At 41.0% G+C, this 14,597-nt stretch overlaps 1 protein-coding gene across 3 annotated transcripts in view; it reads left to right on the top strand.

The window, feature by feature from the left end:
* AFF2 (ALF transcription elongation factor 2) overlaps positions 1–14,597 on the top strand; it is a 523,475-nt gene that overhangs the window by 163,054 nt on the left and 345,824 nt on the right. For 2 of the 3 annotated variants that reach the window (XM_081563762.1, XM_081563761.1), the window contains exons 2-3: positions 2,815–2,935; positions 11,105–11,968. In XM_081563762.1, coding sequence (XP_081419888.1) covers positions 2,815–2,935; positions 11,105–11,968 — 985 coding nt within the window. The remainder of the gene's footprint in view (positions 1–2,814; positions 2,936–11,104; positions 11,969–14,597) is intronic. The other variant, XM_081563763.1, reaches the window with a different exon arrangement.

Below are 14,597 nucleotides of genomic sequence, written 5' to 3'. Positions count from 1 at the left end.
TCCTTTGGTATTTTAATTATCTTGGCCCTCAGAGCTGGAGAGAGGTAGTTTGCAAAGCCAAGAGACCGAAGTCCTTCCGTGCTTCTTGTGGGAGTATGAAATGCAATCCCCGGGCCTGTCATTCTGGGCTGTCAGGTGCGCAGAATGAACAGAGAGCTGGAAAACTGACATCTTGCTCATGTTTCTTGGAAGCATGACGCTTTGGTGCTCATGTTTGGAGGGTCATTGCTGCTGAGGGCAAAGAAATGAAGTGTTTTTCTTCTCTGTAGCAAACCTTCCCCCCAGCCTCCTGCTCCCACTAAATATTGCTTTAACTTGCCCCCCATCCCACCCCAGACACCCCATCATTGTTCAGTTTTGGCAAATTGATGATGGGCTTGGGTTACACATGGCCAGTATGCGATGCTGAGTCTTGTGCTCCACCCTTCATGCACCCAAAGTGTTACTGTTGACCGCATGTCAGCATCCAACACGAAGACACTGTGTCACATGGCAGAGGTTTGGGGTTCTGATCTCAACTTGTGAATGGAAATAACAGGTGACACCAACAAATGTAGTATCTGTGGATGGCATCTAGGATTATGAAGGATCAGCTGGCTTCTAGTACCTGGACTCGGTGTCTTTCTTGACCAGGCGGGGCCCAGATGTGGGGCCTAGGCTTTGGGTGGACCTCTGGATGATCTTTGATTTTCCGAGGCAGTGATAACATTTGCTAGGCATACTCATGAGTGATCCAGGGAGCTCTTCTGTACCTGGTGCTTTTGCATTATGAAAGGATAGCTGTTGCTGTTGTTCAGCCATGTCTGACTCTTTTGCGACCCCATGGACTGTAGCCCACCAGGCTCCTCTGTCCATAGGATTTTCCAGGCAAGAATACTAGAGTGGGTTGCCATTTCCTTCTCCAGGGCGTTTTCCTGACCCAGGGGTCTAACCTGCTCTAATACATCTCTTGTATTGGCAGGTAGCTTCTTTATCACTGAGCCCAAACATCCTATAAACATTGCCACAATTTTAAAATGGGGAAATGAAGTTTTGTTTATCCAGGAGATAAAGCTGTCAAAGTCACTTGGAGTTTGTCAGTTAAAGTATTCCTGTGGAAAAAGGTGGATGGTTAAGTGTATTGGCCTCTTCCACTCCTCTATATCAATATCTAATTAAGCTGCCAATGGATATCACATACTCTGGGCTCTTATTTTGTAAATTAACATTATGTGATACTTATGGGCAAAGTAGTCTACCAGTGATAGGTATTAAGGTCTGAAATGTATTCAAAACCTGTTGACTGTACTTAAATATTATATCAGTATATCTCTTGTAGTTCCTTTAGCTACTGTGTTCTCTTGCATGCTAATTACCTAATTAAGTCTTCACATGACATTATAGGTTTCATCCGGTAGCTGAAAGTAGAGCGTTACTATGAAAACTTTAATAAGCAAAATAATAGTGTAAAAGTGAAGAGTATCCCCCACTTTCTGAACGTTCTCATTACGCCACTTTGCTTTTATGAAAGACCTACATTAGTAAGGCAATGATGTTTTTCGTAAAAGTGAAGATTCCCTTTGGATTACTTTTGGTTAGCGCAAATAGGTACTAACATAGGTCTCTCGTAAAAGTGGCTTAAGGCAAACCTTTGGAAAGCAGGGGATACCTGTATTAACATGTGTGAGGAAAGAAACATTTATTCAGCACCTGTTAGGTACTTTATGTACATGTATATAATTAAAATTTTTCCAGCATATGTGTACTCACCTTGAGTAGGGTTATAATCGAAAGCAGGAGGGAAAACCCAATGAACAAAATAAAGCCCACTAGTGGGAGACTTACAGATTATAGTTTAATACACATAGTCTTGCATGATGAAGAAAATAATTGTGTTCTTATAGAGGAAGTATTCCATTCTATAAAATCCAAGGACCCAGAATGTATCTTTGATATAGTACTGATCCTCCAAAGGGAAAAGCCTGAAATGTGATGAAAGTCAGAGTAACATAGTGTTCATAAAATGTTTGTGCCTTAAGGTCATTTAAATCTTTTGGCACCTCTTTTCATTAGTGAGAGTTTGTTGATCAAGCTAGACCCCCTAAAAGAATTCTAGTCACCTATGATGCAAACTATGGGAAGAACAACAACAAAACAAAAAAGAGTGTGATTGATTGAATGATTTGTTTTTTTTTCGTGGACTTTCAAAGATGTTCTTAAACTCTCCTTTGATTTTTTATTTTGGCCACGCCACGTGGCATGTGGGATTCTTAGTTCCTGACCAGGTCTGGAACCTGTGCCCTCTTTGATGGAGGCTTGGAGTCCTAACCACTGGACTGTCAGGGAAGTCCTTCTCCTTCGACTTCATTACAACAGACTAATACTGTCTGTGGACTCAGGACAGAATTCCTGTTTATCTGCAATAACATGTTTGATAATTCCTTTCCCTTTGGACTTGGTGACATCTGTGAATTCTGAGCCCTAGATAGTTGGCAACACAGTGAAACCTGAATTCAGTACTCTTTTGCACAGTGGACTGACTTTGGGGTAGGCTGTACTAATTGCCTGTAGTAATCAAGCCAGGACAAGGGAAGAGGATTATGCTGTACTTAAATGGTCATGACTACAGTGTCTCATAAGCCAATTTCTGTTTCCTTTTGGATTCTGAAGAACTGGTCAGGATCTTTAACCTATTGGAAATAAAGAAAAGGAGGTTGGCTCTCTATACAGTATCAGTTTGGATAGCCTCAAGTTGGTTTTTTTCTTCTTATTGATAACATGACTTCCATGACTAATTCATCTTTGTCTCCTTTTGTCTTTTTCTTTGCACATCAGTCACTATGAACAAGACCGTAGTGCACTTAAGAAAAGGGAATGGGAACGGAGGAATCAAGAAGTCCAGCAAGAAGACGATCTCTTTTCTTCAGGCTTTGATCTTTTTGGGGAGCCCTACAAGGTAGCTGAATATGTATGTAATTTATCTTTCTGCAAAATGGTCACTTGTTATATTTTTGAATGCACTAATCAACACTTAATCTATTTTTAAAACACCCAAGTCATTTCCAAGAGAATCTATTTTACAAATGAAATATATACCTGTGCTGTATCTGGGGCCATGGCAAGTTTCTGAGGAAGTCTTCAGAGACAAATTCCATCTTCTTGGGGGAACACAGTAAGATTTGAAAGGGACTTATGAGACTGCCTGTCTCCAAGAAATTCTTTCCTGCCCAGCACTACCTTTAGCAAGGAATGCCCCCTGACGCTTGATCTCACTTTGATTATCATCAGCGAGGCGGCCCCTGAAGACTTCATCAGAAAGTCAGTGGAGATGTCTGTGTCTCCTCCCAATTGGTGCCATTCATCACAAAACCACTGCTTCCTGTTTCCATTTCAGGTTGTTAGCAGCTGTTCAGTGGTTTGAGAGCTCTTTGAAAATCAGTGTTCTAGGACAAAGGGAAAAAGCCAATCATTTTTTGCTGATGATTAATAATCATGGGTTAGGCAATTGCCTCAACCAGAGGGGGTAGTGTAGTTTGGTTGATTTTCTAGTGGACTTCTGGCAAGTGTGTAGCTCCAATAAAGATCATACTTCTACATCTTCAAGTGTTGATTTCACAATGACTGCCTCTGAACTTTCTATTTGGAGTGGAGATTGGGAGAAGAATCCTGTTGAATTGCTAGCAACTGATTGGTTTTTATTGAAATTTAGTAGCAGTGTAATTTTCTTCAGTGAAACAAAAATGGTGTAAGAGGTAAAACAACCATAGAGAAAATGATCAAGAGTTGTAATGTTAGAAGAGCACCATTTAGGGGATACTGACTGATGTAGACAGTGAGCTGTCTGGATCGGTGACTAGTGAGACCAGAGTCTTTCCTGCCTTGTTCAGACTGAGCAAGAAGCTCTTGATTGAGATGCTCAGGTGCTTTCCAAATTTGGAAAGTCTGACAAAGAGACTACTAATTTTCAATTTGTCAATAGAAATGTAATCTTTAATAATCCATTTTTCCTATTTCAATTGGTTCAGTTCCTCTACTGCTGTTGAATGTGTGCATGGTGCGATATAGTTAGTTTGACAAGCATTTCCTGAAGGCCCATTGTGTGTCCGCCACATCTTAGACTAGTGTCCAAAGGGAAATAAGACCTAGTCCCTGCATCCAAGAAATTCCTTGTCCAGTGCAGAGATCATCACGAATGAGTGGGGGCATGACTGCATGGTGACTGCTGAAGAGATAGGCAGGGGAATAGATACCTGAAGGCTTTGAATACCTAGGTGTCTGGACATGAGTCTGGACACGAAGAGAAGTCATTGCCAATTTTAAAGTCAGGAAATGGCCAGGACAGATGAAGACTTGTAAAGATGATGTTGGAAGTGTGGGGAGTGGTGGATTGGAGGGAACGGAAATTAAAGGCAGAGAGAGAACCTGTTGCAGTTGACTGAGGGTGCTTCCTGGAAAGCAAGATTTGGGGTAGAGCCAGGAAGTTGAAGTGATTTAGGATTGGGGGCAGGACAAGAAGCAAGAACTTAATTTCCTGACCAGGGATCAAACTCATGCTCCCTGCAGTGGAAGTTCAGAGTCTTAACCACTGGACACCAGGGGATTCCCAACCTCATCCCTCCTTGAGAAAGAGGGATGACCAGCTGAGTTTCCCCCTCTTATCTTTGGATGGGTTAGAAAAATGAGCTTTAGTCAAGGGCTCATTCTTAAAATTCAGTATCTACTCCATACTTGACATTATTATGAAGTGTAGAGCAGTTGAATTATTTCCCCCTTTATAATTTAAAGTCTTGTTGAGTTAATGTCCTTGTACCTTTAAAGGAAATGCCATCTCTTGTTAACAAGCCTGTAATGTAGATGCATACTTATTTTTAGATGTAAATAGTGTAATTTTGAGTAGGCAGTTAAAGAACCTGTTATCAACATTGTCAGAAGTTTTCAAAAGCCATCTGTCTTGATACAACAAGGGTCTGTCAGGTAGAGACACAGATGGGAGCATTAGTCTAGGGCCAGACCAGGCCTTCTGTGTGATTAGTAGTCTGGTGCCTTTAGGCTTCTTGATGGGGAAGAGCCTTTGCTTTGGAGTCAAGACTATGAAGGAAAGGAATACTGCTAACAGTTGATGACCTAGTCATTCTCTTACTTTCACTGTCGCTTTGATGACTGACTGCTATCTGATGCTGTGTACATGGTCAGGGTTCCCTGGGAGATCACTGGGAAGTATGCTTCTCCTTTCCCCCATATCATGATACTAGAAGTGAGGTACTCCTCCAAGAGCTCCCTAGACCCAACTGATGTGGACACCCTTGGAGTATCTGGACATGCTGGTGGCAGTGGGAGTTCTAGAGCTGGCCTACGTCCACTGTAGAAATGAGGACTTTCCTACACAACTCTTGCTAAGGATAGTGGCAGGAATGCTTGCCAAATTAAAAATCAAAATTCCTGGTGGTTCATCAGGACTTTCAGGAAACTTCTTGCTACTCTAAATCTTAAAGCATGACCTGATTGCTTATCTGATGGCATTGGTAGTTCATAAACTATCCAATGAGCACCTGTCCCTCGGACCTGCTGTCCTTTCTTTGCTTCACTTCTGTTACTCCCAGAGTGGAAAGAATGCTTACCACCCCTCAACTGGGGTGAAGGTGAGTAACATCCCTTTGTGGCTGCTTTTTTCATTTATATTAGTAACTTTCAAATCTGAGTCTGTACTGTGCTGCGGAAAAGGATGTGTTCAAAAGCGGTTGAGAAATGTGAAGCCATATGACATGTGTAGATTAGTGTGGGAAGATGGGGAAGGATGAGGAACTGGCATGTACCAAGTGCCTCCTCTGTGCTAGAACTTTCTACAGATGCTTCTTTAGTCCCTACAGCAAGTGGCTACACATTTTCCTCATGTTTCCCATGAGGAATTAAAAGCTCAGGAAGTGAGGTGGCTTCTCTGCAGCTTCATATCCCCATAAGTGTGCTTCTTTATCTGTAACAGGAAGCTGTTTACCCTCTGACAGGAAGTCAGAAGACCCGATAAGCTTACCCTGTGTGACTTTGGGGAAGAAACTTTATTTCTCTGACCTAAAGTTTCCTTGTCTCTGAAGTGAATAATAATACCTGATAGAAAAAAATGATACCTGCTAATAGCAACAGCAACTGACAGTTTATAGCTCTTCACAGATCAACAAAAATGAAGAAAGTGAGATGCAGAGACATTAAGTTGCTTATCCATGGTCATTTGGGTCGGGGCAAGTAGAAGGCAGATTAGACCAGAATGGCTCTGCCGACTCACATGGTGGCTGTGAGAATCAAGCCAAACAGCCAGGGGAAGCCTTGCTTTGAGATATGTAATGTGCTATACAAATTCAAGGTATCATGGTTATTATAATCAGAGAAAGAAATAGCAACTCACAGCTTAGAGAGATTAATTGTAAAAATATTAGAGTTCCAAAAAAAAAAAAGGAATTACTAAATCACATACATTAGCCAAAATGAAATAAAAGAAAAAAATAAAACCCCAAACTTAAATTATTTTGCTCCTTTTATTAAAAAGAAATACCCTGGTACCATAATCTCCTAACACATTAGTCTTGCAATGAAATTATACTACAGATTTGTAGATAACATTAGAAGCAAACTGAGGTAACTCGGCATTTCTCAAAGTAATGAGAGACAAAAAGCTTAAATGAAGGAGTGTTGTTAGTCATGAGCCACAAACCAGACATGTAATTTATGCCTGAAAATCTTGGAAATGCATTTCCTTGATGATTGAGAAATTGTGATTACCTAGAAAATAATGGCTGTGGAGGTTACCTTTAAGCAATCAGTCAATTATCTAGAACGGGAAGTAAAGAATTGGCCAAATTGAAAGAAGCCTATAATTGATTGAAATGGCTAAATTTCCATTTTTGCCATGTTGATAATGTGCAGTCAGGACTGCTAAGAATCCCTTGCTTCTTAAAAGGGTTGCTAAGACTCTGGAGGATGAAGAAGATTTAGTGTGAGCCAGAAGTTACTCTGGTGTATTATGAGCATCCATCATGCAAGTATAAATAAATGGATTTTCTATCCAGTGGATCTTATCTCGACATCTTGAGAAATTTAAAAACTGATTGATAGTTATTCACCTCCAGTGGTGACCACCTGTTCTGTACTATTAATTATTTTGAGGTTGTCGAATGGTGGACTTCTTGAGGCTGTGTGTCTATGTGTCCTTCATGCCTAACCCTGGCTCTTGAGTGTTTGAAATTTACCAGTGTGTTTCTGAAGAATGACCCTGGTAATTGCTACTTGTAGCCACAGCACGTCTGTTACGGATCTTCCGTCAATCAGCAACTCAAAACTGTCGCCAGTGAACTCAACCTTGAACTATCTGCTATGCAGTTCCAGTCACAAGTCCCTCTGACAATTGCTGTGTGGGGAAGCTAGTCGAAGGGGGTTGACCTCCTTCCACTCCCCCAGGTTATCCCAGCTTCATCCCTTATGCCATTAGTGTATAGGAAAGCCCCACACTTGGAGCTGTGAGCCTGACCTCTAACTCCATGTGCAGACATGCACTGAGTTAGACTTCAGCAGTACAGTGCTCTTGCTTTTTAGTCAGCATAAGGAAACGTGAGGAACATCTTTGCATCTCTTGTAAAACTGGTGCTGAAAAAAAGACCTATTTTATTTTTCAAAGGTTCTTGTAACCAAATCAAACCAAACCAGTGAGAGGAATTCCTTTTCACTTGTTGGTATCCAGCAAACATGGGTCTCATTTAATGAATTAGGATGTGCTTCCTGCCATCAGACAAAGAGAATTCTATATGCTATGAGAATTTCCTGTTGGCCTTTAGCTACCAAGCAGCTCAATCTGATATTCAATCACAGTAACCAAATTAGCTTAACTTTTGCTTTTCTACTTATGTACCTTTGACTCCAAGCCATTGCAAATCCTTTATTTTGATATAGACAGAGTATGAATTATTATTTGATTCTGTTTAATTTAGCAGCATTTTGCTGAGAACCTCATATGTACCAGACATGGTGCTAAGTGTTAAGGGTATGATGAATAAAAGGTGGTCTCTAGTCTTGAAGAAAAACTCATAGTTTTGTGCTGGAAGAGAAATCACAGCTGTAGTAGACCTTGTACAGTAGGAGGTGGATTTTCTATTTTATTCAGGGAACTTTCAGTTTTCTTCTAATTTGAGGCATGTACACAACAGTTTTAGACATTGGCCAGCTTAGAAATTCTAATTTCAAGCATATTTTAAAACCTGGAGATGGAAAAAAAATTTCTAAGCATGCATCAGAAACCCAGGTCAGTATAACAATAAACTGAAGAGATGTTAAGACCTAACTAGGATCTCTCCACTGAAGATAAAATGAACATGTCCCTTTTATTTACTGCTAAAATAGGAACGGGGATGTGACTAGCTTACTGGCAAACCAGTGGGCCTTGAGATTCTTGAGTCCTGATGATATTCGCCTAGAGAGAATGAATGTCTTCTCAGAACTTTGAGATACTGTGGCATTCTCTGTGACATCAGGGGGCAAAGTTTTTATTCCAGTACAACTGTCTTTCAAGGAAATTTCAATGAACTTTCAATAAATGATCAATGAACTTTCAATGAGAGGTCAATAACTGAGCTTCCTGGTAGCTAAGACCAAAAGGTAATGGTTATAGAATTCTCTTTGTCTAATGTAGGAAGCTTATCTTAATTCATTAAAGGAGACAGTAAAAATGGAAGCATTTAAAATGAGGAATAAAATGGTCTTGTTTCCCTTGTTGGGTCAGATCTTTGAAGACAGCAGGTATTAGTGTTTATTAGGCATCTGACATAAGAGGTTAACTATTTGAGGGACCAGAAAAACCGTGCAAGTTTAAAAACTTGCATCAAATTCTACTGGGCCTTTACAACGATGAAATCTTTTTGTTCTGAATTTAGGGATTGAATAGAGAGTCTGGATTTGGCCACTGCCCAGCTGGTTCGTTGTGCAACTCCATTGAAGAACACTGTAAACAATGTGTTTATTCCTGTCTTAGCTACAAAATAATTTCTACCTTTAAAGTTGACAAACCTAGGGACTTTCAGGGAATAAAAGTGATTTCTCCCTTTATTTAATACATTATGCCTTTCAAATGTACTTCTGAAAATGGAGCGATTATTCAGGTAAAGATTATTTGGAACTGTAATTGTTTAATCACTTCTTCAGCACCAAGGTTGCATGTGATGCAATACAAGATGTTCTTGAGGATAAGAAAATGGAAACTGACATGTATTTATTTGATTTCTAAAATTTCCCATCCCCCACAGAGCCCTCAGTATACATTTTGCATACTTTTCCTTAGTCTTTGAAATCATATTTCTGTACATGCCCTCATTTCTTTGAAAGTGTCCTATATGATTTACCATGAGATCTGTGTTGAATACTACATACAATCTGTGGCAATTATGCTAACCATGAGGCCAAAGTTCTCAGCTTGATTCCCTCTCTGGCTGCTCTTTCTCATTATCCTTTGCTGGCTCCTCCTCTTCTCCTGAGCCTGGTGATGATGGCTCAGACAGTAAAGAATCTGCCTGCAATGCAGGAGACCCAGGCTTGATCTCTGGGTCAGGAAGATTCCCTGGAGAAGGGAATGGTCTTCTCCTAGTCTCTTAAAGGTTGGCGTGCCACAAGGCTCCCTCCTAAGCTTGATCTTCTCATTCCTCATTTCCTTTCCCTAGATGATTTCATTCATTTCCAGCTCTTCACCCTCTGTTTATTCACACACTCTCCCACCTTCCCTTACAGATAACAGCACTCAGCCATACATCTGAGGTTTAGCCTGCGATGTCAGGTGTGAATAGGCACACTTCTGGGCTCCACACCAGCTGTTAAGGGCGTGTAAGCAACCTTATATGTTAAACATCAATCTCCAATGGTGGTTGTACTAATGAGGGGGGTGGTCACCCCCTCCTGTGCATGGAATACATGCATCTGACCCTTGGGACAAGGAGGCTACCAGGGTGGGCATCTTCCCCATGCACTGGCCCTGCTTCCAGATGGCTCCACTGATGCAAGTAGCTTTCCTTCATTGCAATGGTAGTGCAGGCTGGGCACAAAGAAGCCCTTTGCCTTTCTGACTTCAGCAGCTGGTTTTGATAACACCTTTGGTAGGTAAAGAGAATAATAAAAAGTCATGTTCAAAGATGACTTTTGACAGTCATTTCCAAGTATATGGCTCTCCACCACTTTTTAGCTGTGAAAGCTATTCTTTTCTATGTTACAAAAGCCCATGGAAATCTTAATTATTTTAAAAAACAATCACAACCATTTTGGTAGGTGTTGATTGCCCATAGAATGATGTAGTTGCCAGCCTCACTTTGAAAATTTAACTTTGTTTTAATTTAAACAACAGCTTAAATTCTTGAATAAATTTTTCTAAACCCTTGAAAAGACACAGGCGAGCTTGAGTCACTGTTGATGAACAATTGCACCATTTCGAAGTAAATGAGTATGAATCACCAATATGTAAACATAGTTGTCCCCAGAATATGTAGGCAGACACCAGTAATTTATACACTCTTTGATTAAAAGGAATTGGATTTGCTTTAGTCATAAGTTAGCTCAATTTGTTGTTGTTTAAGCCCATGCCTTTTCTAAACTGAACATAGTCATAATAGCACAGTTTAATTGACTGCCTTATCCAACGGGCTAAGACTTTTTCATGGTATAATGTAGCACAAAGGGCTACGTTATATGTCAAGAACAAATATAAATTGAACATTCTATTATAGTTCCAGTGATCAGTAAGTGGAAGTTGTTAAAGCGTAGCATGTAGCAGTTCAACTCATTGGACCTAAAATAAGTTATTTTGTTAATAAAATTCATAAGCAACGTAATGTAAAACTCTCCCCCACCCCATGAGCATATTTAAGAACAGGCCAAGGAGTATATAGACATTCATCACACAGTTCATTCCAAGAGGCTCTTTCAATAGTGTTATTGATTTTTTTCTTACATAGCACATGAGAAGTATGAAATTATATGGCAGCATAAGAATTTTAAAGAACCCTATATGCTAGTCTACTTAGGACATCTGTTTGAAACATTAACAGTAGGAAACACAAACCTATTCATTCTCTCTCCTCCCACCCCCATCTTTTTGTTATTTTAGACAAACAAAGGTGATGCACTTGCCAACCGAGTCCAGAACACGCTGGGAAACTATGATGAAATGAAGGATTTGCTAACTAACCATTCCAATCAGAATCATCTAGTGGGAATCCCAAAGAATTCCATGCCCCAGACTCCCACCAACAAAAATGAATCCAGCTTTTTTCCAGAACAAAAGAACCGGATGGTCCCAGCGCACCAGCAGGATAACACTCACTCCTCGGCGCCAATGCCTCCACCTTCTGTCGTAATACTGAATTCAACTCTAATACATAGCAACCGGAAGTCAAAACCTGACTGGCCACGAGATAGTCAGAACACTAGCATTGTAGCAGCTAGCCAAGTTACTAGTCAGCCCAACAAGATGCAGCCTCCGACCCCAGACCAGCCGCCAGCCAGACTGGAAGACTTCTTTGTCTACCCAGCCGAACAGCCTCAAGTTGGAGCGGTTGAAGAATCAAACCCACTGGCAAAGGAAGACAATACTCTCAAGTCCAGTGGAGGGGATACTTTCAAAGAAATCTATCAGTCCAATTCACCAGAAGCACCGGAATTTACAGTGCAAGCGCCTGGATCTCCCCTAGTTGCCTCGTCTCTATTAGCTCCCAGCAGTGGCCTTTTGGTTCAAAACTTCCCACCAGGGCTTTACTGCAAAACAAACATGGGACAGCAAAAACCAACCGCCTATGTCCGACCTATGGATGGTCAGGACCAGGCCCCGGACATCTCTCCCACACTGAAACCTTCGATTGAATTTGACAACAGCTTTGGGAATCTGTCATTTGGATCACTCTTGGATGGCAAACCCAGTGCACCCAGTTCAAAGACTAAACAGCCAAAGTTCACGATTCTTCAAACAAGTGAAGTAAGTAATTTTTAAAGTTTTGTTTTGTTTCATTTCTTCTTATTTATTTATTTTGTTAGTTTATCGCTCTAACCTCTATAATCAAGGCTTCCCAAACAGCTCTTATTTACCTTCTGGAGCTGTAGATGAGACTCTTCAAGGTCAGAGTCTTGATCTTCTGTTGCTTGTGGCTTGACTGATTTACACTCTGCAAACACAGCTAAATCTCCATAATTTGGAGTGATAAAAGACAAGGTCGGTCTGAGTGAATGAAAAGTTGGAGTTATAAAATCGTTTCAGAGACAGCATTTGTAGTAATATTTTGTACAAATGAATCACATTGGAGATTTTCATTGGTCTTAAGCAGGATGAGGTACATGAAAAGATAGTGGGTCACCCTAAGCCTTCACTAACAGCATATCAGAAACATATAATGCAGAAGTTCCTTAAGGTATAAGGATGTACAAGTGTGATTTGCTGGAACCAGAAGTGGAAGGCATTTTTTTAAGAACCGTAGTTTCTTGAGCACTTGCAAGGAGATCTTAATATTAACTTCCATATACCTCAGTCTTACCTTCTGCATCACCTTCTCCAGGTGCCTACCTAACCCTCTTGTATTACCTTGATCCCTTCTGTCAAAGCCAAAAGCATGATCCTCAACCAAAATCCCACTGGGTTTACAAGGAATAACCATTTTACCTATCTCAAGAAGCATGGCCTTATAAAAGAGAAGTCCAGGGGGACCAAAACCTTTCCCAGAGGAATGACTCAATAATGATTGGATCCCAGGCCTTATGGCCCCTGGGTGGGGGGCAGAGATTGGGTGCCCCTCAGAGGCCACCAGGTAAGCAGTTGTCTACTGCAACTCAAGCGCTTGATTGGAAGAAACCTCTGCTTTTACTGGTGACTAAAGGCTTGGAAAGACACAGAGGAAGAAAGTTGGTCGAAATTCTCACTCGCTAGGAGTCACAATCTGTCTGATTTGTCTCAGAGTCCAAGTTAGTGGTGTCTGAATTAGAGAAGTCTGACCCTATGTGCGCTCCAGCTCTTATTCCTTTATTCATGCTCAGCAGATGTGCTGATTGCCTGGGATGATCCCAAGGGGAGGGGGACTGGGGCTGTTGGCTGTATTTTCTGGATGCATGTTTAGAGTATTGTTTAATTTCTCAGACAGTTCTGCTGTTTGTATCATCATCCCTCATTAGTTCAGTTAGTTCCGTTCAGTCGCTCAGTCATGTCCGACTCTTTGCAACCCCATGGACTGCAGTACGCCAGGCCTCCCTGTCCATCACCAACTCCCAGAGCTTACTCAAACTCATGTCCACCACATCGGTGATGCCATCCAACCATCTCATCCTCTGTCATCCCCTTCTCCTCCTGCCTTTAATCTTTCCCAGCATCAGGGTCTTAACAAATTAGTCAGTTCTTCACATCAGGTGGCCAAAGTATTGGAGTTTCAGCTCCAGCATCAGTCCTTCCAATGAACATTCCGGACTGATCTCCTTTAGGATGGACTGGTTGGATCTCCTTGCAGTCCAAGGGACTCTCAAGAGTCTTCTCCAACACTACAGTTCAAAAGCATCAATTCTTCGGTGCTCAGCTTTCTTTATAGTCCAACTCTCACATCCATACATGACTACTGAAAAAATCATAGCCTTGACTAGATGGACCTTTGTTGGCAAAGTAATGTCTCTGCTTTTTAATATGCTATCTAGGTTGGTCATAACTTGCCTTCCAAGGAGTAAGCATCTCTTTATTTCATGGTTGCAATCACCATTTGCAGTGATTTTGGAGCCCCCAAAAATAAAGTCTGCCTCGGTTTACTCATCTATTTGCCATGAAATGATGGGACCAGATGCCATGATCTTTGTTTTCTGAATGATGAGCTTTAAGCCAACTTTTTCACTCTCCTCTTTCACTTTCATCAAGAGGCTCTTTAGTTCTTCACTTTCTGCCATAAGTGTGGTGTCATCTGCATATCTGAAGTTTTTGATATTTCTCCCTGCAATCTTGATTCTAGCTCGTGCTTCATCCAGGGCAGCGTTTCTCATGATGTGCTCTGCATGTAAGTTAAAGAAGCAGGGTGACAATATACAGCCTTGATGTACTCCTTTTCCTATTTGGAACCAGTCTATTGTTCCATGTCCAGTTCTAACTGTTGCTTCCTGACCTGCATACAGGTTTCTCAAGAGGTAGGTCAGGTGGTCTAGTATTCCCATCTCTTTCAGAATTTTCCACAGTTTATTATGATCCACACAGTCAAAGGCTTTGGCATAGTCAATAAAGCAGAAGTACATGTTTTTCTGGAACTCTCTTGCTTTTTTGATGATCCAGTGGATGTTGGCAATTTGATCTCTGGTTTCTCTGCCTTTTCTAAAACCAGCTTTAACATCTGGAAGTTCACGATTCACGTATTACTGAAGCCTGGCTTGGAGAATTTTGAACATTATGTTACTAGCGTGTGAGATGAGTGCAATTGTGTGGTAGTTTGAGCATTCTTTGGCATTGCTTTTCTTAGGGATTGGAATGAAAACTGATCTTTTCCAGTCCTGTGGCCTCTGCTGAGTTTTCCAAATTTGCTGGCATATTGAGTGCATCACTTTCACAGCATCATCTTTTAGGATTTGAAATAGCTCAACTGGAATTCCAT

The sequence above is a fragment of the Giraffa tippelskirchi genome, chromosome X (assembly GCF_054371585.1).
Source record: "Giraffa tippelskirchi isolate mGirTip1 chromosome X, T2T-mGirTip1v1.2.pri, whole genome shotgun sequence".
Lineage (NCBI taxonomy): Eukaryota > Metazoa > Chordata > Mammalia > Artiodactyla > Giraffidae > Giraffa > Giraffa tippelskirchi.
The sequence above is the reverse complement of the archived record's forward strand: the minus strand, read 5'-3'. Positions and strand labels throughout refer to the sequence as shown.